A 21,675-nucleotide genomic window follows, 5' to 3' on the forward strand; every position below is an offset into this window, starting at 1 on the left:
CCTGAAAATACAAAAAGCACTATTATAAGTCAACATAATGCTCTCACCTCTACTAAAAATGATTTTCTGTACTACTTACAGCTAGTGGTCATTGCATATGATGATGGAGATCCTGTGAAGTCCAACACCACTACTGTAGAAATTGCTGTACTGCAGCCTTCAGTAATTCCTCGATTTACACAGGATGAATACAGGTAAAGCATTTATTCATTCACTGTTATTTTTTAAGTTGAAATAAATTCCTCTTTGAATGCCAATCTGATGCACGTTGGTTATGAAAAGACAGTGTGGAAGCACTTCCTCTGCAAATACCTCAACTTCTGTTCCTTCCATTGTTCGCTTTGACTCACAGAAGGAAATAAGTCACAAAAATAAGGTTTGAACCAGTGCACCAAAAATGTTATGTGCTTAGAGCTGATAACGTATTTAGTGATGTTAACACTTCTTTAGGAAACAGAATTTGATGCTGCTCTAAGGAAAGAGCCAACGCTCGAGCTTCTCAGAAGCACGACTGTGTGAAATTGCTTGCAGGACTTTTTTGCAGCAGTCCAATTTGACAAAGTCGGGATAGCAAAATATTTCAGAGTTGCTTCTTCCTCTTAGCCACATTTTTTTTTGGCAGCCAGCCATTCCCTGATCTTACCAGATAGTGCTGCAATTTTACCATCCTAATAGGTTGTCTCCAACTGAAAAGTTGAGGGCTGTGGGTGAGAACAGTGAGGAGAGATTTGTTATAAATTCTCCTCTTAGAAGCTGTTGAAAATGTCAGTTGTGTGGATAAACAAAAAGTTTTATGCATTGAAGGTATAGCTGGGATCAAAGGGGCTTCAGGTTGTTTTCTTCAGTCAGTTTGAGCATGTTTTGGTCCTGTACACCATTCATGTTGGACAAGAGGGGAATTCAAGCTTTAGGCCTTTGACATTAGAAGTGCAGGTGATTATTACTACTACCCAGTCTTGATTTGATAAAAGTTTACACTGATAATTTAAAATAAATGAACCCTATTTTCTTAAAACTAAATAATTAAATAAATAAATAAATAAGGGTGCTCAGGCTGATGAGTTTGTTAAATATTGTTTCAGTGAAAATGTTCATAAACAGTTTTTGAAATTTTTATGATGATATGAAATAATGGGATCAGTGTGCACAGCTTCCATGTATCAAGAAGTTACAACCTTGCTGCATTATGTGCTCTTGCATCAAAAGTAGCATTATAATCAGTATCAGAATATAAATGGGTTTTGTGCATCTCATTTCAAAACCGAGTACTGTAGGAAATCAGTAAGCAGAAATAAAGCGTAGTGTTATTGGCTTCACTAGACCCTAATGAAAGGTTGTGCTCTGCTCTTTTAAGGGATTTAGACTAAAATTCACAATGTGCATTGTTTTTCCTCATGATTAGAGTATTAGAATTGTGAAGAAATCCCATAAAGATAATGGAAGGTAGAATATTAGAGCTTTGAAGAAACTGAAAAATAGCAAAATACTGCCAGTACTGTACTAATTTTGCGTTTAATATTGAAACAGAGGTATGAAATCTGAAAGAATAGTGCAAAATGATAAACTTAGTATCTAATGATAACACAAAAGATAATTCTTTGCTGAAGGATTTTTGAGAGTATATTCCTGCCACTTCCTGTATTATTTTATTGAATATCTTCAAATGTATGAAGTGTAGTTAGGTAATGTAACAAAAGGTAGACCTTTAAATAAAAATGTTTCCACTTCTTTCTGTAATTTTAGATACCATGTGAGTGCCTGCATTTCTGCCATCTGAACAGTATTTAAAGCTTTTCTGTAATAGTTAGCTTTCTCTGTTACTGTGTTCATGAAAAATACAAACAGGTCCTATGTGTGTAGCTGTGAAAAAAAAATGCTCCGGGATAAAGATTTGAGTCAGTTGTAGATATTAAAAATCCAAAAACTGCACCAGTGTTCAAGTGTCTCACAATATCGATAGCTGTTAATGTGCAACAGGCTCAGCATCTTTCTACAGTAAGTGCATTACTGCTTGCTGCTTTAACAGAAACCTGTGTTGAAGGCAGTTGGACGGCAGGAAAAGTAGCAATAGGCTTCATCATGTTTTTCTGAACGCTGAGTAGTCCAGAACTCAGTTTTGGTTATTGGCTTGCTTTCTGTCAGAAGAGGCAGCGGGGTACAGAAACAATCACGTCCCTGTCCCAGTCTCAGCAGCCAGCACATAGCAGGTGGCTGTGTGGAGTGACAGAGCACTGTCCTGTCCCAGCCGTGCTGCTGGGAGCTGCTTCTGCCCCGACCCTTCCCTCTCCCTGCCTGGAAGCAGCATCTGGGATTGTTGTAAGCCGCAGAAACCTGTGCAGGCAGGGCATTCCGAAGGAGTGCCCAAAAATCTGGCTAAATGGATCCGGCAACGGGCAGAACCTCATCCACAGGATAACTTTTGTTGGGTGATGTTTGCCACGCATAGGCTGTAACAATGGTGTCAGCATCAGGAAAGCATTGTAAATCTTTAAAGGAGACTCTCCTATGATATTTCTTGTAGTGTGTTGCTTGTGAAGTAAAATCATATTTATAAAAGAAGGCAAGTAGGAGAAAATATCTGGAACTGATAACCAGCATTGTGCTAATGATAGATATTAACCATGAGGAGAGGGAAGGTGGAAAAGGTGGAAAGCTGCAGGGTACAGTATGATGTCCTGTTACCCAATTCAGGAAGTATGGAGCAAGTTAATGAGGAGAGGGAGAAAAGGAAGAAACCTTTTCATTTAGGATTGAGAAAGCTAGTTCAGTAGTTGTGTTTAACAAAAGGGCATGAAATATGATGCAGAGGCCTTTCCAAGACATTCCAGGTTTTGGGTAAACTACAAAAGCTAATTCACACAGCCTCACAATCCAGCCTGCAGCAGCTAAAGAGACTCTTCACTACTAGGTGCACACTTAGTAATGCGATTTGTTGACTTTTATAACTTTCTTTTATAACTTTCTCAAATGACCTTCACCCTTAAGGAGCTTGTTCTTGAATATTACCTAGTGGTAAATGTTACCTGGAGCAGTGTGGCGTGCTCTAGGATGTCCATTGATTTGGGGAGGCTACAAAGTAGCTGCAGTGTTAGACCAGTGGGGCAGAGTCCAGCATGTGAGCACAGCCCTAGGAATACTCAGAGCATGGCATGGTCCCTCTGCAGTGTAGAAGAGTTACCTTGCAGCTCACACTGTAACCAGCAAAGTGGCTTTGTTTGCACAATTGTGGGGAGAGACCCTGAACTGCAGGAGTGCAGGCAGAGTTTACATTGCCTTCAGCAGAGGAATCGAGCACGCATTTCCCAAAGCTACCTTGAGCTTCGGTGGTATCCTAGGAGATGGGACCTTTATTTCCCTACAATGAAGAAAACCTGAAGAAAAGTTGTTCATATCCCCAAAATACCTTTAGATGACAACCGAATAACCCCTTATCTTCTCCTCACGAATTCATAGGATTAGCTGAATAGCCTGGTTTCTGTTTCCAAAGAAATAGTCTTACTCCATTCTTGGTAATTTTTTTGAGATGCACACCATTGTAAAAGCCTCTCAAAGTCTTTTGAGGGTAGCAAAAGCACTTACTCATTTTCTTCAGTGTGAGAAATTGAATGAAAGCAACCCCAAAACTTTCTGATTCAGTTCTGAGATTCTCTGACATTTTGGAGCAGGACAGGTTTCAGTTCCTAAGGTTTTCAGGGACTGTCAGACTGCAAACTGCATTTCTCTTTGGTTTCCAGACAGTGATGCAAGCTGAAACTGGCAGGTTTCAAAAAGCCTTATTTTTTAGTTGACTTACTATATCTTTAGGGTAAATGTCAGCTCAGAGTAATGGTGCTTGTCTGCAAAATAATTAACTTTTGGATGTGGATACTAGAATTTTGAAGGGATTGAAAACTAGTGGTTTTGCAGTGGATTAGTATTGATCTTTGCTTGCGTAATTGCCATAATCTGGATGATACCAACACATTTTTTTCTAGCTCTTTTACAAACTTCATTTCTGTGTATTTAGAAAAAGGTTACAGTTGAACAGTTTTACAGAATAAAGCTGCCTGTGCAGTTGCAGGATGTATTACAAGTCAGAAATAAATGCAGAGAAGTAGGAGAAGAGGGGACCAGATGGCACGATCACAAAGGCATAGCCGCATTGGGCAGATAGGGAGATGGAAGTGCAGCCGTGCCTTGAGCTGTTGCTCTGGCAGCCCTACAGCAGCACATTAGGGTTTCTGCCTCGAGCCCTGTTCATCCTAAAGAAGGGTTTGATTGATTGTTTTCCATGTCTTAAAGCGACTTCCACGGGAGGCAGCGGCCAAGTAATAGGTTTGCCTTTTATCCACTGGCTTTTCCACTGCATTTTTCCGTAACTTGGAGCAAATTAACTAGCCTCCTTTTTTCCCATCTACCTTTTTTCTTTGGATTGTAAATTGTACTGGAGACTTCCAGGTGTTGTTGTGCAACGCATATAAAACAACAGCAAAGAGAAGTCAAGATCTTGGAGAATCCAAAAATAAAATTTTGGCCTACTGCTCGCTGCACGTGGCTGTCCTTTGCAGGCATCACTGCACCACAACTCCCACAGCTCCCTCCACTGCATCCGTAGGCGTCAGCCTGTCTTTGTGGTACCTCGGCTGGTACTGCAGGCTGTGCTCCTGGCTGGGGTGTTTGTGCTGAAGCTGCAGGGTTTAACGGCATTAGGAATGTGGATCCTCCTGTACTCAGATCCTTGTCTGACCTTGTCTTGGTTATTATGACTTGGAGAGAGCTGATGGCAGCACTGCCTGCAAAGTGAAGTGTTTTGAAAACCAAGCATTGTTTGCTAGTTCAGCAAAAACACCAAGGATGGAGAGGCAAAAATGAAAAAGCATCGAAGGCATACAACATGCAGACATTTATTTGCGTGTGGATAGATCACCTCTGAGCCCACTTGACCTCTTGCTGCTGGGCAAGGACACTGTGCTGCTGATGCTCATGTTGCCGCGCCTCCCCGCAGGCAGCTGGCAGTCAGATTCAGCTGGTTCTCTGGAGCGCTGAGAGCAGAGGGAGGCACAGCTGCCAGAGTCCGTGTGCGGGATGCTGGGCAGCAGTGTGGGGACACGGCCTGACTTGCCACTCACTCTGCCTCTCGCAGCCAGAGTGAGCCAGGGCCTGGGGGAGTCGGGCATGGCGAAGGGATGAAGGAGGGGATGCCAGCACATGAGGCTTTCTGCAGCGCTGCCCGAAACGGCTGTGGCCGTTTGCAGTCTCTTACAGTTTTTAATGCTGACTTTGATATCATTCTGCTTAGTGCTGGTGAAACAGCCATGTCTTGGGTAATAAATCACGTACCTGGGAAAATGACTTGAGCTGTTTTGAGCTCTCCTTTTCCAAGCTATTATTTCTCTTGTCCTGACAGTTCCATCGCAGATCACCTCTTGACTGAACCCTAAAACAGGTAATTGATCCAGAAGTTTCCATTTCTTCCAAACAGGTAATGGCAGCACTTTGATTTCTTAATTAACAGATCATAATTAGTAGCACCATGGAACAGTGAAGACCAGATGTGAAGTGAACCTCAGATGAATACAAAGATTTTTTTTTTTTGCAAGCCTGTCCTCTTATGAGTACATTCTCATTTAAAAGAAAAAAAAGGGTTCAAAGGGACTTTGTATCTTTTTGTTTTGTTAATTAATAAATACCACATCCTCTTTGCGACTAGAAGGTCATTGCTAATAGTGATGTGCTGCTGTAGCAGGAAATGAAATTTTAACCAAAAACAGTGTCATGGTTCCTAATTACTGCCTGTGGGCACGTTAAACAGGTGTTCAGCCATTTCGATAGCAGAAAAGGGAAAATACTGGAAACCTTTAGTTCCTGTTAGTGCTGTGTTATCAGTCCCCGTCCTGTTTGAAAATATGCACCCGCTTATACAGTAATCTGAAGTTTGGTTCCAATTTGTGAGGAAATCTGTGAAGTTGAAAAATTGAGGGTGTTACTAGATATAAATGTAGTGTGGCATTGTACTTCTGTACTAGGTGCAACACTCTACTGGGAAAACATATTCTGTGTAAAAGAGAGCTTATGTGACATGTGGACCTCTCTTGCTCAGCAAAAGATAGGATATATTTTCCACTTAATTAATTCCACTTAATGCCTACATCATTGGCAAGTACCATCCAAGCAAATAGCCATGCATCGTAGGGTTTCACTAAACAAAATTGCAGGTGCCTGTCAGGAGTCACTTGGAAGTGTTACTCCAAGAGGCTTCTCCCAGTTCTCTGGTCTCCTGCTGTTTAGACAAACAGTTACGGTGAACGAGGGTATAGAGAATCCTGCACAGAGGCATTGAGGCTACGGGTAGCATTTAGTGTTTGAGATCTAATTCTGTACCTCTTTCCAGAAAGTGCCGTTTGGCACAGAACAGCTTGTCCATTGTTGTCTATGTCTGAGGCAGCTTTGCTTTTCTTGTCCTAAGTATGCTACAAATATGGCCCAACTTCTTTAAGATTAAAGAAAGTAATACGAGTATTTAGAAAAATGAGTTATTCCTGGGAGAGGAACAAATTAATCTATACATCTCCTAGAACTTCTCCTTATAAATTCTCTTCAGGAATCAGGACAGCAGCAGAGGAAGTCCTTTGTTCAAACCAACAGGGAAGAAATCTCCAACCCATGAACACCAGTGAGGTTTCCAAAGCTGTTGTCCTAGTGATTTACGTATTTGTCTTTGACACATTGCTTTGAGAACCGAGTACTTGAGAGGTCATAACTTGTTTCCTTCAAGGAAAATGGCTTTATTCAGGGAATCAAGGTGCTTCCAAAATAAAACAGTCAGTCAAAGTGGTAGGATGTAAGCTTCTGCCTTAAATCTGGTCATGTTTTCATCAGGTTGCTCATGAGCTGTATTTTTTTAAGCCTCTGTTGAAATTTTCCTTTTTCTCTCCTCATTGAGCTCAATGTCATGTTAAGTAGTGCTCAGCTACACCACAGGAGGGTCATTTCCCTCTTCCTGTAGCAGGAGTGTGAAGGATGTTAGCTTTGTCCCTCAGGTGCTTTTTGTGTAATGCTGGTGGATTTTGAGCTGCCATTTGGGTAACCCTTTTCCTAGGATGGTCAAGTCTTACAGCTGCTCATCCCACATTTCCCACTATAGAATTTGCATTCTATAAAGGGAAGACATGACAAAGAATGAAGTACTACAGGCAGCATTTTCAGTGTAGCATCTCTGAGGTGGGGGGAACCTGCAGTAAGAGGGATGACACGTGGGCTCCCACATGCATTTTTAATTTGCCTTGTGTGTCAGTGGCAGCTTTGGAATCAGTGTTACATGGGAGTGTTTTCAAGGCAATTATTTGTTCTGTCATAAAAAATACAAAAGCACTCTTCACCATGTGGCTATGAAAAAATAGGAAATTAAATGGTTTCTACAGCAGATACTGAAGCATGGTTGCACTGAAAAAACAGGGAGTTTGATGATTACAGTGCAGTAGAAGGATTGCCCATTTGTCCTGTTTTGCTGAGTTAAGTCATGCTGCATTGCAATTACTAAAATCTACTACTTTATGCCAAACGAGAAGGAAACTCTCACTTTGTGTTTTTGCATGCAATACAATGTGGTGAATGCAGCTGTGTGCTGCCCAGGTTGCACCAGAAGCAGCACGGGGTGCAGCTCATGCAGGGAAGCTGCCTTGCTGCGTCTGGTGTAGGTGAGGGTCAGCACTGAACGACTGTTTTCAAATCCACATTCAGTCAGATGAAATGTGGAAGTAAATCACTCCAGGAATGGGAATGCGGAATAGAAGTGCAGACAGAAATGCAGTATTAGCCCCTACCAGCTCTTAGCAGCATGTTACGAGAGAACAAAACCACTGCATAAACCTTGCCCTGGGATTTCATCCTGTCCATACCCGTCTGTCTGGCAGATCTGCATATGTGAGGGAGTCCTACATTCTGCTTGACAGGGATTTTTTTCCTTTTTTTTTTGCTTCCGTAGTAATCCTGACAGAAATATTTATATCTTCGTGACCTCAGCTTTCATTTATGAAGATCAGTGGGATCACACACATGCAATAATGCCTGATGACTGAGAGTTCGTGGGAATAAAATCTGACACTTGGTTTAAAAGATAATAGGTTGTGACAGGGGCTCACTGTAACAGTGTCCAAACTCCCTTGTCATCTGTTTCAGAGATAAATACCACAAAAAGGTCAGAATGTCTTGAACCAATTTGAGAATTGAGACAGAAAGTGAGGATATTAAGTACAGTAAGGAATACATGATCCTTCTCAGCACACTTTGGAGATGGAAAATGCTTGGAAAATGCATCAAGTGAAGAACAAAGTAATCTTTTCCAGAGAAAAAGAATTACAGACTCTGTCAAACTGTTCAGATTGTTAAAGTTATGCAAACTGGAAACTGAGAATTTGATAACTGCTCTAAAATATGGTTAGATGGTTTGCTTTTTTGAGCCAGGGCAGGAAACAAGATAGCCTAAATGTAGGTGAAACCATTAGAAGAGCTGCCATCGATACTTCTCTCATTTGTTTCTTTAATTATTGCTTCACTGTACCAGTTAAACTTGTACCTTTTTTTTTTTCCATGTTTTTAAAAACTCAACTGTGGTCAGGCCTATTTAAGTGTTTCTGTTGTAGATCTGTTATTAGCTATTTTAGTCTCCATATAACTTCACTGTTAGTTTGCCTCATTTTAAAATTTCTATTGCTCTGTCTACACTCAACGTTTTTCTAGAAAAAAAAATAATATACATATATATATATATAAATGGCTTACATATCTTCTCTTTAATGCAAATAATCAGGTAGACCAAAAAAAAAAAAAAAGGAAAAAAAGAAATCACTTCCCATGAGGATTAAGATAAAGAATCTGTGCAGGAGTGGGTACAATGCTCAGAAAGGTTTCAGTTAGAAAACTTCAGGTAAAATGCCACTGAGAGTTAAAAGTAGCTAAGGCCAAAACGTCTTAAGAAGCTGTTATGTTAGAGAAGGTAGGGGGAAGATGTTACTGGGAGAGGTCCAAATGACATTTTTAATCAAGTCAAGATGAGAATTTTAGTAAAGCAATTAAAAACATAATAAAATAAAAATGCTTATCTTCTGGCCTGTGCTGGTGGGCCTCCATGAACTAAAATAAAATCCACCAAACAGTTGACTGAAGTGTCCAATACAGCGTACGTACACATCATGCTATTAAACTTCAGTGCTAAACCAATTTTCCAATTTATTATTGGGTTTGCTGGTTTTAAATTTGATTTTTGATTAAATCTGATGTTCATGCTTTTGGAGATGGAAAAATTTCATGGTGAATTTAAAGCGTATTGGATAGCAGACAAATTGAAAAATGAATGAGAGTTTGGCTTGTTTAGCACAGGAAGAAAAAGCGAAAAAGAGGAAAAGTTAAAATTATGCTTTGGGGTTTAGAAATAATTATACCTTACCAGTGTGTTTTTAATATGTATTCAGTCTTCATTTCCCCCCTGATGCAAGATTAGAGTAATTGAGATATAGCAAATTGAAAGATAACTACATTTTTATAACTTGTATTTTTTTCTGTTTAAATAATGGATTTATTTTAATCCTGTTTTCTTCTAGGTTATGAACTTTTTTGTCTTGTGGTTTTTTTTTTTGTTTGTCTTTTTTTGAGGGGCAAACAGTTTATGGCATGAAGGCAGCAAGCAATACAGTAGAGGTCTCAAAGAGAGAAATACAGGCGATTCTTAAACTTCTTTGGGGGAGCTAAATCCAAAGAGTAGGACAGAAGGCGTATTACTGAATGTCAGTTTTAGATCCATTTGAAAGCATATTATTTTTCCCAAATCCGAGGCTGCCGGATACTAGCCTTATCTCAGCATGGCACAAAGCAGTTGAAGCTGTTCCTTTTTATACTTTGCTGCTTTGGGACCCTCTTCTCCTACCACGGCTTGTTAGGAAGGGCTTGGGCAGGTGGGGTGGCTTCGCACCGAGGCTGGGGATCCTACGGGGTTTCCATTGCGCCCCAGCGCTGGGGTTGCTCCTGGGGACCATCCCATCCTGGATGCTAACGAGACAGCAGTATTTATTGTTTCTGTGAAAGCATTCCAGCGAGTATTGGCCAAATTGCACAGTGCTGTGACGGTTACAGAAAAATGCCGTGAGTAAATGAACTGTTGGTACAGAAATAAATTTATTTTGCCAGTGTTAAAAGACAGTCGTGCAAAGGATCAAAGATTAAGACCAGTTGTGTTCAGGATGAAAGATTAAGACCACGGGTGGACTGAGTTGTAGCTGAGGTGGCTAAGAGCGCATTAATTGCTCTTTATCTCATTTCACCCAAAGATTTCTCATGTGCAAGTCATGTTAATGCACAGGGCCTTCTGGAGTGATTGCATGTGCGTGGCTGCCTGTGCAAGTAAGTAAGGGGTGGGGGGAGGGGGTATTAGAAACCATGTATTTGAGAATGTGTTTTGCTGGAAGCTCAGGAAGTGGCTGTTTCATTTAAAATGTTTCAAATAGACCAGAATCGGACTGGAGGGCAGTGACGTGCCAGTCCCATGGAGGAGCCAGTCCCACAGAAGTGACAGTGACAGAGACCTGCGGTTGCATGCGGTCAGAGCCCATGGCTGGCAGGGTAATGACTCTGCTTGCAGCTGAGCTCAGAGGCTCAACGAGGTGTTGCAGGCATTATCAGACACAAATACCTTCAGAGGCTCTGAATCCTCGTTGTGTGCGCTCGCCCCAGCAGCATCATCCCTGTTCACTGCCACTGCTTTCTAAGCCTGGTCTGGGTGGCTTGGACTGGATCAAGCTGCCTTGCTGCTGTCAGGTCTTCTCTCAAAAATAACCAGCCTTTAACATTCAGTAATGCAAAATTATTGCCTCAAAATGTCCTTGCCTGTTGCCTAAAATAGCTTCTAATGGTATGTCTCCTACTCACACACACACAAATCACTGTTATAGATCTTAGTCATTCAAAAATTGGAAAATAATGAGCTTATTCCCAAAGAAAGCTTATTAGAGCTTGTAGTACAGGATAAAGAACAGTATATTGTCAGTTGTATACCTTTGTCTTTTACTGCTTCGCTTCTCTACATTTCAGCAAAATGTTAAGAGACCAGCTGTATGTTTTAATTCCACTGATGTATTGCTCCCTTTGAACTTGATCACCTTAGTTAAATCAGGGAAATTAAATCAATGCCATTACTGTGGTGGTTTTCTGTCCACTCTCTCTATGACCTCTCATAGCAAACACAAAAGCCTCTTTCTAACTGATATTGATTTGTCAATTCATTGAATTCAGCTGTGTCAGAGGGGAGGTTACAAGGCCATTTGCATTAAAAGAATAGGCTGAAAGTGTGCTTCAGATGAAATGCAGGTTTTGAATATACAGTCAATAAGGTTTTTGTTCAAATCATGTGCCTTAAAAGAGAAAGAAAACAAAAGAATATGTAATGCAACATAAAATGGATCTTTTTTTCTCACTGGCCTACATTTCTGACCTCATCAAAAGAGCTACAGCTTGAAATGTGTTCAGATTTGACAGCCTTTTTTCTGTCTCGAAGATTAACGTTTGCATTTGTAAAATGCATGTTAATAAACATTGTGTAACACCAGTTTTGTAGCTTAATCAATTAAATAGCAGTCATGAATTTAATAATTTAATTCTACTGCTGATAGCATGTTTGAGGCAGAAGAATCAGAGCCAGGGTGATGTGCCATGTGTATGTACTGCTGTGCATGTGTATTCAGGTACAAGTGAGCTTACCGTGGTGTTACTCTGCAAAAGAATCAAGGCTCATGTTTCAGTACAGCGTTGTTCAGCTTAGAAAAGTATTTTCCCCCTTTATTTGTGTACTGGAAGGCCTAGGGCTCCTCTGAAGAATTGATAACTCACCATGGTTTAGTTTAAGAAGGACCGGGCTTTCTACAGTGATAAAAAAAAAAAAAAAAAAAAAAGAAGAAGCAGATAAAGCAATGGAAGAAGTCGCAACAAGGGAAGTAAGAGTACGTCACAGCCCTGTGGGTCATGGGTAAGGTTTGCCTTTGACATTTTATGGGTGGTGTAAGGACCAGTCGTGTTAGAAACAGGGCCTGTGCTGTGTTTGTGGTGATTCATCCCAATGAAGAAGTCTGTAATCAAAGGCAGACTGTTTGATCTCTTGGTGTGTGAAGGAGAAATGCAGATCTGGTTTCAATAATTAAGATTGCAAACTGGGAATCCAACTTTCTGCCTGTGGAATGGGAAAGTGTGTGGTGGGGTGGAGTGTTTGAAGAATACTGGAAGAGGATGAAAGAGGGGATGCATAAAATATTCCCTGAATCTAGGGAAGGCATAGATTCTGTCCAAAATTCTGGAGATGAGTACAAAACTGAAATACACCTGCTGTTTTAAAATTCGTTAGCACAACCTCCATTTTCATTTGGAAGTAGTTGTGGTTTCCTTGAGGAGAGAGCATCTCAAGGTGTTACTGCATTTTCCAAGGAAATAGCATTTAAACAACAGGAGAGAGAGAGGTAAGTAACTGTTGGTTTTCAGGAGGAAACTCATTTTTATACAGCATGAGTCACTCATTTTTCAGTGTTTGGAGGGTATGAAGAGGACGAGATACACATTAGTGGTGTAATCCTTTTTTCTTTTTTTCCTATACATCAGTGCTCATTGAATCAGAAACAATTTTCTAAATGATTAAAAGATGTGTATGTATTCTTGGATGGCAGTTAATTTCCTAAAAAGTATCTTGACTTTTATGACAAAAATGGGTTAGCAGAACAACTTCCAGATCTTTCTGAAGAGTGGAAAATCCTTTGGAGGTGGCTTTTCAATGTTGTTTAAATTCTAAAGAGGGTTATCCATTTAGAAATTTTCCTGCATGCATTTCGGTTAGCATACGGGTTTTTTTACACTTTAGGTACAGGTGAGTGTTAAAACAGACTTGTTATGATATAAATTTTAGTTGCAGTTTGTCAGTGCATGATGGTTCTTGTGTTCCTCTTTAGTTTCCACTCGTTATTTCCAGGATTTCCATTTCTCATTATCAAAGGACTGTTTTATCTATATATGGTCACCTCTTGTCAGTTACACTTCCTTTTTTTTGTTGTTGTTTTTGTTTTTGTTTTTTTTTTGCGTTTGCAATTTGATATGTTTTTCCTTAATAAAAGATCATCCTGCTTTGGCAGTGTGATGGATGGATGTAACTGCTAACCTAAAGAGTAGGTTTATCAGTACTCTGATGGTCAGGCAACGGGGAGATAACCCAAATACTTTTGTTCCATTCTGCAGACCCCCACCAGTGAGTGAAAGTGCACCAAAAGGAACTGTGGTCGCAGTTGTAATGGCAGCTGCCTTGAACCAGACTATTGTATATTCAATTGTTTCAGGAAATGAAGAAGGTAAGTACTAATATTTTGGTCTTAGTGAGCATACTGGGCACAGTGCATGCATCTGATGTTTTCAAGAAACAGTGATAAATAAAGCTGCTGAAGTGTAATGCCACCTCGACTGTACAAGCAGGAGGGACTGTTCCCGTTACTGTTGTCAAACCTCTCAAGATCAGCCATATACAAATACATGTGCAGGAGAAGACTTTGCTCTTTAAAAAGTTGCAAATTTGCTTTAGATAAAGCTTGCACTTAGCTTTCTGTATTGGGAGGTTTTGTACCCTTACACCATACATCTCTTTATAAATACTGTAAAATTGTATCCTTCTCTGACGTGCGTCTTCTCCACAGGGAAATATATATACCCTAACTCTAGCGTGCTGTCTGTAGCACCTAAATGGAGAAAAGCATATGTTTGACCATTTCTTTGAACTGATGGTTTGAAGTAAGGAGTTGATAAACTTGCAGAAGAAAGCAGGACTACGATTTGAAGGAGGCCCTGACTTGACTTATGACTTGCACTGTGAAACTTGGCTCATTCTTTTCGCTGGCCATTCTCATAACCTAGCCAAATTCACTTCTCTTCCTCCAATTTGTCAGCAGAATACAATGAAAGTTAAAAAAACAAATTTTCATTGATGTGAAAATTTACATCAGTGCCATATGATATGAATCTGTGGCATATCGAAATGAAAATAGGAATGGATTTGGTTTTACCGATAAATCTTTTTGAAAACATTGAAGACTTCTACCATACAGTATCCACAAGTGTTAGATTAGAGCAGGATATTAAAAAAAAAAAAAAAACACCACCATTTTTCCTACTGTTTGCATCCTTCTCAGTTACTGTCCATGGTCCACCTCAAAATCCCTAAGCTAAATTACACTGTAAGTTGTTTGGAGAGATGTGGAAAAACTCCCCTCCCATCCTCATTTTTGTGGCAGTTGGACATTTGTCGTCTGCTCTTGCCAGCATTTCCTCAAGTTGGTTACTCCAGTACCAAGTTCAGATTCAGGTGCTGTGCTCATTTGAAAATAGCTTCTAAGAGGGCTTACATGGGATTTTAGAATCCTGAGGCAGGAGGGATGAGGATGAATTTCTGAGGATGGTGTCAGAGAATAGTGACATCATGAAATAGAAATGTTTTGTCTAAAAAAATGTTTATAGGTCTTAAAAGGTTGCTTCTGTTTTTTGCTGGATTTCAGATGTGTTTGCTATTAATAACAGAACGGGTGTGATCTCAGTTAAAAAGTCTCTGGATTATGAAAGTGTAAAAAGTTATGAACTTCGAGTTCAAGCAGACTCATTACAAGTGGTACGATCCAATCTGCGTGTCCCTTCCAAAAGTAAGTTTTAAAATCCTTACTGTTGAATATCTTTTTAATATATTTGTTCTTATTTTTTGAGAATATTGATAACTGAACTCTAGCTAGTGTTGTGTTCTCAGAAATATAGTGGTGATGATGGTATGGAAAAGGCAGCATGTGCATTAATGGAGCTCTGTGCTTGCCCTCCACGCATGGAGCTGACGAGTCTTGGGCTAAGTCCTCACAAATAATATCTGTGTTACACAGGGCTCTCAATGATCCAGACACGACTTGTTTGTATATGAACAGAGAGCTGAGGATGCAAACCACATGTTTTCAGTGTAATTAAGGTTTTCTGTGATGGAACACAATGGTTTTTCATAAATACCTTTTGCAGCACAGATACAAACTCTTCTCCCTGCAGCTGGGAGCTTGTATCCATGGGGATGGGTAAATTCTGAAGGAGCTGAGCACAAGGCACCGGGGAGCAATGGGAAGCAGCAAGGGTTAGGACTCTACAAAGAGGATTGTGGGGCAGATAAACAGCAAGGCAGACAGGAAGAAAAAGGCACCCTAAGCACCCCTGAGGGTCTGTGTGGAGGTTATTGCAAGTGACTGAGAGCAAACTGGAGGAAAGGATGGGCTGTGACAGGAGGTTTCCTTGCAGTATCTCTAGGCACAAAGGAGTTTTGCTTACAAATTGTTCTATTTTAGCTCTGTCATTGGGAGGGATTTTTTCCCCCTCCTTAATGGTTTTCTTGTTCTAATAAAATTACTTTGAAAGGTCTTTTGGTGTTTTTATTGTGCTTCCTGTAAGGAGGAGGTCTGGGCAGTCAGGCTTTTGAACATTTGTCTCACTTAGTGTCCCATTCCATCTTTTACACCTTCCTATTTAAGCCACATTTGAGCCCTAATTAAAAAACGGTAATACTCGCATTGTACCCAAAAAATTATTTTAATATTACAGTCTTTTACATGGGTAATATTTGCCTAGTTGCTGTATTTTTTGATCTGTGTATGTCTCTAGCTAAGGAGCATCATGGACTCGATGGCAATAAGCCCAGGGTGTGGGAATGTCGAACAGAGAAACTCTTCTAGGGCATTGAGGAACTGAACATTATTTAAAGGCTGTGAAAATATTACCTTCTCCTTTCATTCAAAATTGATTGTCAGTTTATTTCAAGTCATTAGTTTTGCAGTCAAAGTTATTCCAGTATGAGCTATGGGTCAGATTTGTCACAGGTGGCTGCAGCTTATTTTTCCTCTGCACTTCCACCCATGTTAATCACAGAATAAATCTTTAGCATTAGGGGGAGAAGAAAAAATGCAGGCTCATCCTGACCACGAACAACCCATGGAAATACGAGGTTGAAGGGAAAACTTCAGCTTCTTTCATTTATAAACATCTGCCCAAGAGATGCTGTAGTACCATCTCATTGCATTCCCCCTCACGTGAGCTGAGGACTCCCCAGGAGTCACTGACGGTAGATGGTCACCTTGCTGTCTGCCCTCAGAGGCAGCACCAGGCAAGTCATGGCTCAAGCACAGTGTGATCTCTTCCTCCCTCACTGAAGGCAGAAGTGACCTGTGTCAGCAGTTTTGGCAAGAAGAGGGCCACAGTGCCACCCCATCATTGTCAGAGGTGGCAAAGTGGTCCCATGACAAATGGTGTTTCCCATGCCACGGGTGGTGATCCGCAGAGTTAACAGTCAGTGAGTTGCAAAGGAAGGGCCACGCTTAACTGATTCTGATGTCCTATTCTGTAATTAGTCTTGTAATTATTGTAGTAATGAATACAGTAATAGCCACGCATATTAGGAAAGCCATGTCCAGCTTACTTCTGTGCCAGTTTGGTGCATGTTCATAGGAGTACAGTGTACAGATTAGAGATTATAATTCAGATTTTTAAGGATAAAATTTAAAATAGGGTGCAATTCTTTTTCTTCAAGCAATATAAATGTACTACTGTAATATCTGTTTGCAATACTGAAATTGGTACCCAATGGAAACTTTCTTGCAGATTTTAAAAGTTCTTAAAGTCACAGAGGTTAATAAATATTTGCGAATATGCCATAAAATTGTGGTAATAGACTATAACCTGAGAGATTGTACAGGGGATTTCCATTAAAATACCTTTGTCAGACTTTCCAATACTACCCTTGTAAGCAGAAGAAGATTTTTGGAAAATGAGAGTGTATTATCATAGGTATTTGTTCTTCGTAACAGAGAATTGTGTCTGTGGCATAAAACGTAGGGATTATTCAATGGTCAGAAGCTGAATCACATTAACAGCAATGGAAGGCTCTGTGTGCTGTTACATCCACCGCCACTAATGTATCTGGAGAAGGAAAAAGAGAGCCAGTGCCAGCTGACTTCATTTCTTTGTGTCTGGGAGAGGTCTGGTTAAGGTTGTGTTTCTGTAAAATGCAGCCAGGCCGTGCACAGCGAGGAGGTAAGGCCTTCTGCGCAGCGTCCAGCTTTCTGCAGGTCTCTGTCTCACATGGACGAACGGGCAGGGGAGCCGGCAGGTTCTGGCAGAGGTCTTCGGGCAGGCCTCTGCTTTTTAGACCAGCCTTGCTGGTCAGGGAAGAGCTGGCCTCTGTGTCCCTCCTCCCATCCGGAGTCTGTGCTAGAGCAGCTCTCCCGGCTCTACAGGAGTTTGGAAAAGTGCTGGCTGCGTTATTTGGTTCAGGGACACCTGATAATGACTGGCGGTTAAACTCCAGTTTAAACAAAGACATAAGCACGTTGTGTATGTGTGGATACCCACAGGTGTATAGCATATATTAAGTTTCCAATATGCACTGTGCTGGATAGCTAAGGAATTTGATAGTATTTGTAAAATACTTCACAAGTAGCTGGCTTACTAAATCACTTAGGTCTTTGTAATAGAGACTCCTTGACCTCATGGTTTGATTCCTACATTTGTATGATGTATGCCTTTCTATTTTCTCAGCACCTTTTCCTTTCCTGATAAGAGGTAATCAGGTTATACAGTACTTCAAAATTCTGGGGCACAGAATTGATGAACTGGAGCGGAAGTAGATGAGATGCAATTAATGCACCAACGTGGACTTTGGTGACAGTGAAATGATGAACCTCTCTGGAGATAGGTCACTTTGAATGCACATCTCTAGAATTATGTGACATTGAAGTATAATGCACCACCTCCTCTGGAGCTGCAGTGGAGAGCCCTTCTGGAGCCAGCACTGATGCTCAGCTACAAAACAGTGCCAAATTTTACAGAACTCAGAAGCTTGTTACCAAATTGTTTTTAACTACATTACTATATAAAAGGAGTTTGGGTGATCATCTCTGCAATGGAAAAGTGGATGATATGCATTAAGCATAACTAAGGTTGTCCTTCAGTGATAGTGCCAACTGATAGTGTAGTAATAACTGAATAAATAAATGAGGAGAGAAAGTAAATTGAGATGTCCTTTGGAGTAGGAGAAAATAAAATTGGTGATTTAAACTGGGTTTTTAGAATACGATGCTAAATCATGCAAAATCATACTCTTAGATTCAGTGAAATTGAACTCCTAAAATGAGTTACTTTCACTGAAACTTTGTAAGTGAAATTACAGTGCATTTATACTTCATTTGAATAGAAGAAACGTCAGTTCTGATGATGATAGTGAAGTTAAAAGGTTGGAATTCTGGCCCGAGGAATTGGCATCTGATGATGCTGAACCCTGAATGACCTCAACTATTAATGGATTTCTCCATTTCAGTTGAATTTAGCAGCAGGGCTTTTTTTTTTTTTTTTTGTCTCAGCTCTTTGCTGCTTAGATTGCCTATCACAATAAACCACAGGCTAGTGGTATACTGTAGGACAAATTAGGATAGTGATCATTAGCTTCCGACTTGAAGCTTTCGGTTCCCCCTCACTGGATAAGATTAGAAACAGAAAAACAGTTACATAAAGGGAACATCACAGGGCTGTGTGTGGTGGGACGTGTTCTGCAATTTGAAGGTGCTGCTTTGTGATCAATCACAGAGTGAGCAGCTCCTTCCTCCCAGAAGGAGTGAGATGAAGGGAATGTATCAGTGCAATTAATCACTTACTAAACCAAAAGTACTTCTTGAACAAGAACAGGCAAAACATCATATTTTTTTCTCATTTGAGCAGCCAGCAGTTTGCAAGGTTTTCATCAGCATCTCACTGTCCTGAAGTTTGATACCCAGGATGAAAGGGGTCAGAACAATAACTGTGGCAAGAAAGAAGGGCAGGCGGAGATGGGACAGGGGAAGCCAGGGTGATGAGTGAAGAGGAAGTGCTGCCCAAACACAGTAAGGAGGAGCAGTGGAGACCAGTAAAGACAAGGAGGTTTTACCACTGAAGTAGTCCTGGTCCCAGTTTTAAGAATCAAAGTATTTGTGAGCTTCTGGTCTCTGTGCCAGACAAATAAAACATGTACCGTGATGGGAGACGACAGGGTTTCCCACTTTGATCAGGAGAGAAGAGCCACGCAACAGAGCCAGAATACACTTGCTTTTGAACACCATGGGCAAAAGGGCCTCGCAAATCCTTCAGGGAACAGAAGCAGAGGATGCAGCCTCATGTTTTCCACTGTTCAGTTTCCAGCATCTGAGAAAAGTGCCTCTTTTCATTCCCCAAGTCTGCACATGTGTCATTTGCTCTCTTATCTTGAGTTACCGCTGCTGTCTGTGCACAGCTTCACCCGTCCTCTGTGGCTGTGCAGCAAAGTACCTCCAGGCTGTTCCAGTGTGTGCCTGCAAATGAATGTGGATGCAAACAGATTGTTTCAAAATTAGGCCTTCAGAGGTGAAGGTATTACCAGCTGGCACAGTGCTGCCTGGAACGCTTGTCTTCGTTACAAGTTACCTGTGTCAACTGCTTCTTGCTTAACCCGATATTGAGAGGGAGACCAGAAGGGAGTAGTTTTGGCTGCAGGTTGCTCTTCTGTAGGTTTTATCTTTTCCTGCTTTGGTTGTCTCTAAAACTTGTGCCTCCCCAGTAAGCAGTGTTCTCATGATGGCAGTGAAAACATGGGTTTCTCGTGTCATAGACTTGTACATGTGGTGGAGCTCTACCCTGCATCCTTGATCTTGTCACCTGCATCTTCATTTGGAAACTTCTGGCATCCTTTGTAGTGTCACTGTAATCTCTCCTGCATCCCCTTTTTATTTCTGCCTGTACTCTTTTGACTCAATTGGTCCCAGTTAGTAGGGTGAGGACGAGCAGCAAATAAGCATCAAAAATTCCTAGAGATGCAATAATAATTACAGAACCATGTGATGATTTTACCATATTTGAGGGGGAATTAACAAGAAATGAAAACCATAGCAAACAAGATTTGTCGTTTCTACAGTCGTGCTTGCACTGTCTTGATAAGCACATGTCCTTTTCAGGAATTGCGAGTGCCCGCTTTGTGTCTGCAGGCAGTCTGCTGCAGGTATAAGGGAGAACTGAAACAAGATATTTCTCCTTTCTGCAGCAGGGGTGCTACAGAATTCAGAGTAGCATGAATTGTTATTAAACATCAACTTAGGAGTAGAACCCAGGAAGTGAAGAGGTAAAATTCCTCAGGAGTGTTAGACCAGCTGGGGGGGAGGAATGCTCTTCCACATAGCTTTCACGTCAGTCAGGTGTGCTGAGTACTACAGGAGTGAATTTGCCATCTTGGTAAAGATGGGTTTTATTTTGGCATTAAAAGATTTTTAAGAGAAAATGCACTTTTTGTTTTAATATTTACATGTTTTATTCATTCAGTTAGAACAATCTTGTGCCTTGGGTCCAGCCCCAAGCAGGAAGTGGTGCAGGCTGATTCCCCACAGGTATGCAGAGGCGCTGCCCGCGGCGGGGGGGTCATTTCTGTTGTCAAACTGGTACTGTAATCCTGGCTGGGAGGCAGTGCTTTGCCGTGGGTGTTGGAGAGTAAATGGAGAACAGTTCTTTCTCCTGTCATGCTTTTGGTTTTCTAATCACAAAAGAAACCTTTGGGAATCATAAAGAGAAAAGAAACAAATCTAGTTTTGTAACTGCAATTCTGCAACTGCTCCGCAATAATTGGGAATGATAGTTTTGCTAAGTTAAAAATATGAAAATGAATTCTGTATCCCTGTATTATTTATTGTCTTTTCAAATAGCCTTGCATTTTTATTTTCGAATGTGTTGTAAAGTTCATGCTGGTGGTGTTTTACAAGTTGGCTGCCATGCTTATCTGCAAATGTAGGAGTTGTGACAGATGGGCAAAATATGTTGCAGAGCCTGAAGGGCTGCAAATCTGCCTTCTCTGCCACACACCTCTGGGGGTAGTTTCCCTGAAAGCCACTGAGATGGACTTCAATTATCTCTGAGCCACAAAGAAATGTATTCTAGAGAAACCGCATAAAATGTGAGCTCCCTTTCAATTGATTATTCAGGAGAAGAAAAAGAAAAAAAGTTTTACATTTCTTTAAATCAGCCCTTAGATCAGTGCTATTCCAAATATGTCGCTGTTTATGTCTCGTCAGAGTCTCGCTGATCTCTTTGCAGTGTTCTTGATCGGCTACACCATGAGAGTTTCTCCAGGCTTAATGGGTACATGCTGATTTAGATGAAAATCCCATTGAAAACAAAAATTGGTGCTGATTTCTATTCGGTTCTGCCAAATTTAGTAAGGCGAGATTGAGCACAGCTGCAGTTCAGTTCATTTCACCTGCCAAAGTGCAAAGTCTGCTTGACAGACTTGTAAGATGGTAGTAAAGCAAAGTATTATAGAGCCCTGTCCAATCACATTCTCATTCCCAGTTTGATTAAAATGAACTTCTAAAAGAGAAGAATCTGCTGTTACTGCCTGCAGAACCAGCAGCCACTGCTTAAGCAAGATGCAGATGTTCTCTGTTAAAATTAGCGATGTATGAAGAGCAGCTGTATCAATGGCCGTTTTGGCATATTGTGGAAGACAAGTGTAGTACCACTGGTGAAAGCATGACGTAGAAGAAGCTGTTTGCTTATCGAATACTGACTGCATATTTAGTGTGTAGAGAAGCATTTCCTTTACAGCTGAAGGAAGGAATG

The 21,675-nt window shown here is 40.8% G+C and overlaps 1 protein-coding gene across 28 annotated transcripts in view; it reads left to right on the forward strand.

Annotated features, from left to right (window-relative positions):
- Positions 1 to 21,675, forward strand: part of PCDH15 (protocadherin related 15) — a 539,977-nt gene that overhangs the window by 449,058 nt on the left and 69,244 nt on the right. For 27 of the 28 annotated variants that reach the window (XM_080598442.1, XM_080598431.1, XM_080598457.1 and 24 more), the window contains 3 exons: positions 82 to 194; positions 13,243 to 13,352; positions 14,547 to 14,687. In XM_080598442.1, the coding sequence (XP_080454568.1) occupies positions 82 to 194; positions 13,243 to 13,352; positions 14,547 to 14,687 (364 nt within the window). Of the gene's footprint in view, positions 1 to 81; positions 195 to 5,386; positions 5,426 to 13,242; positions 13,353 to 14,546; positions 14,688 to 21,675 lie in introns of those variants that run through there. The other variant, XM_080598450.1, reaches the window with a different exon arrangement.

This window comes from Anser brachyrhynchus, assembly GCF_964034855.1.
Source record: "Anser brachyrhynchus genome assembly, chromosome: 6".
Classification (NCBI taxonomy): Eukaryota; Metazoa; Chordata; class Aves; order Anseriformes; family Anatidae; genus Anser; species Anser brachyrhynchus.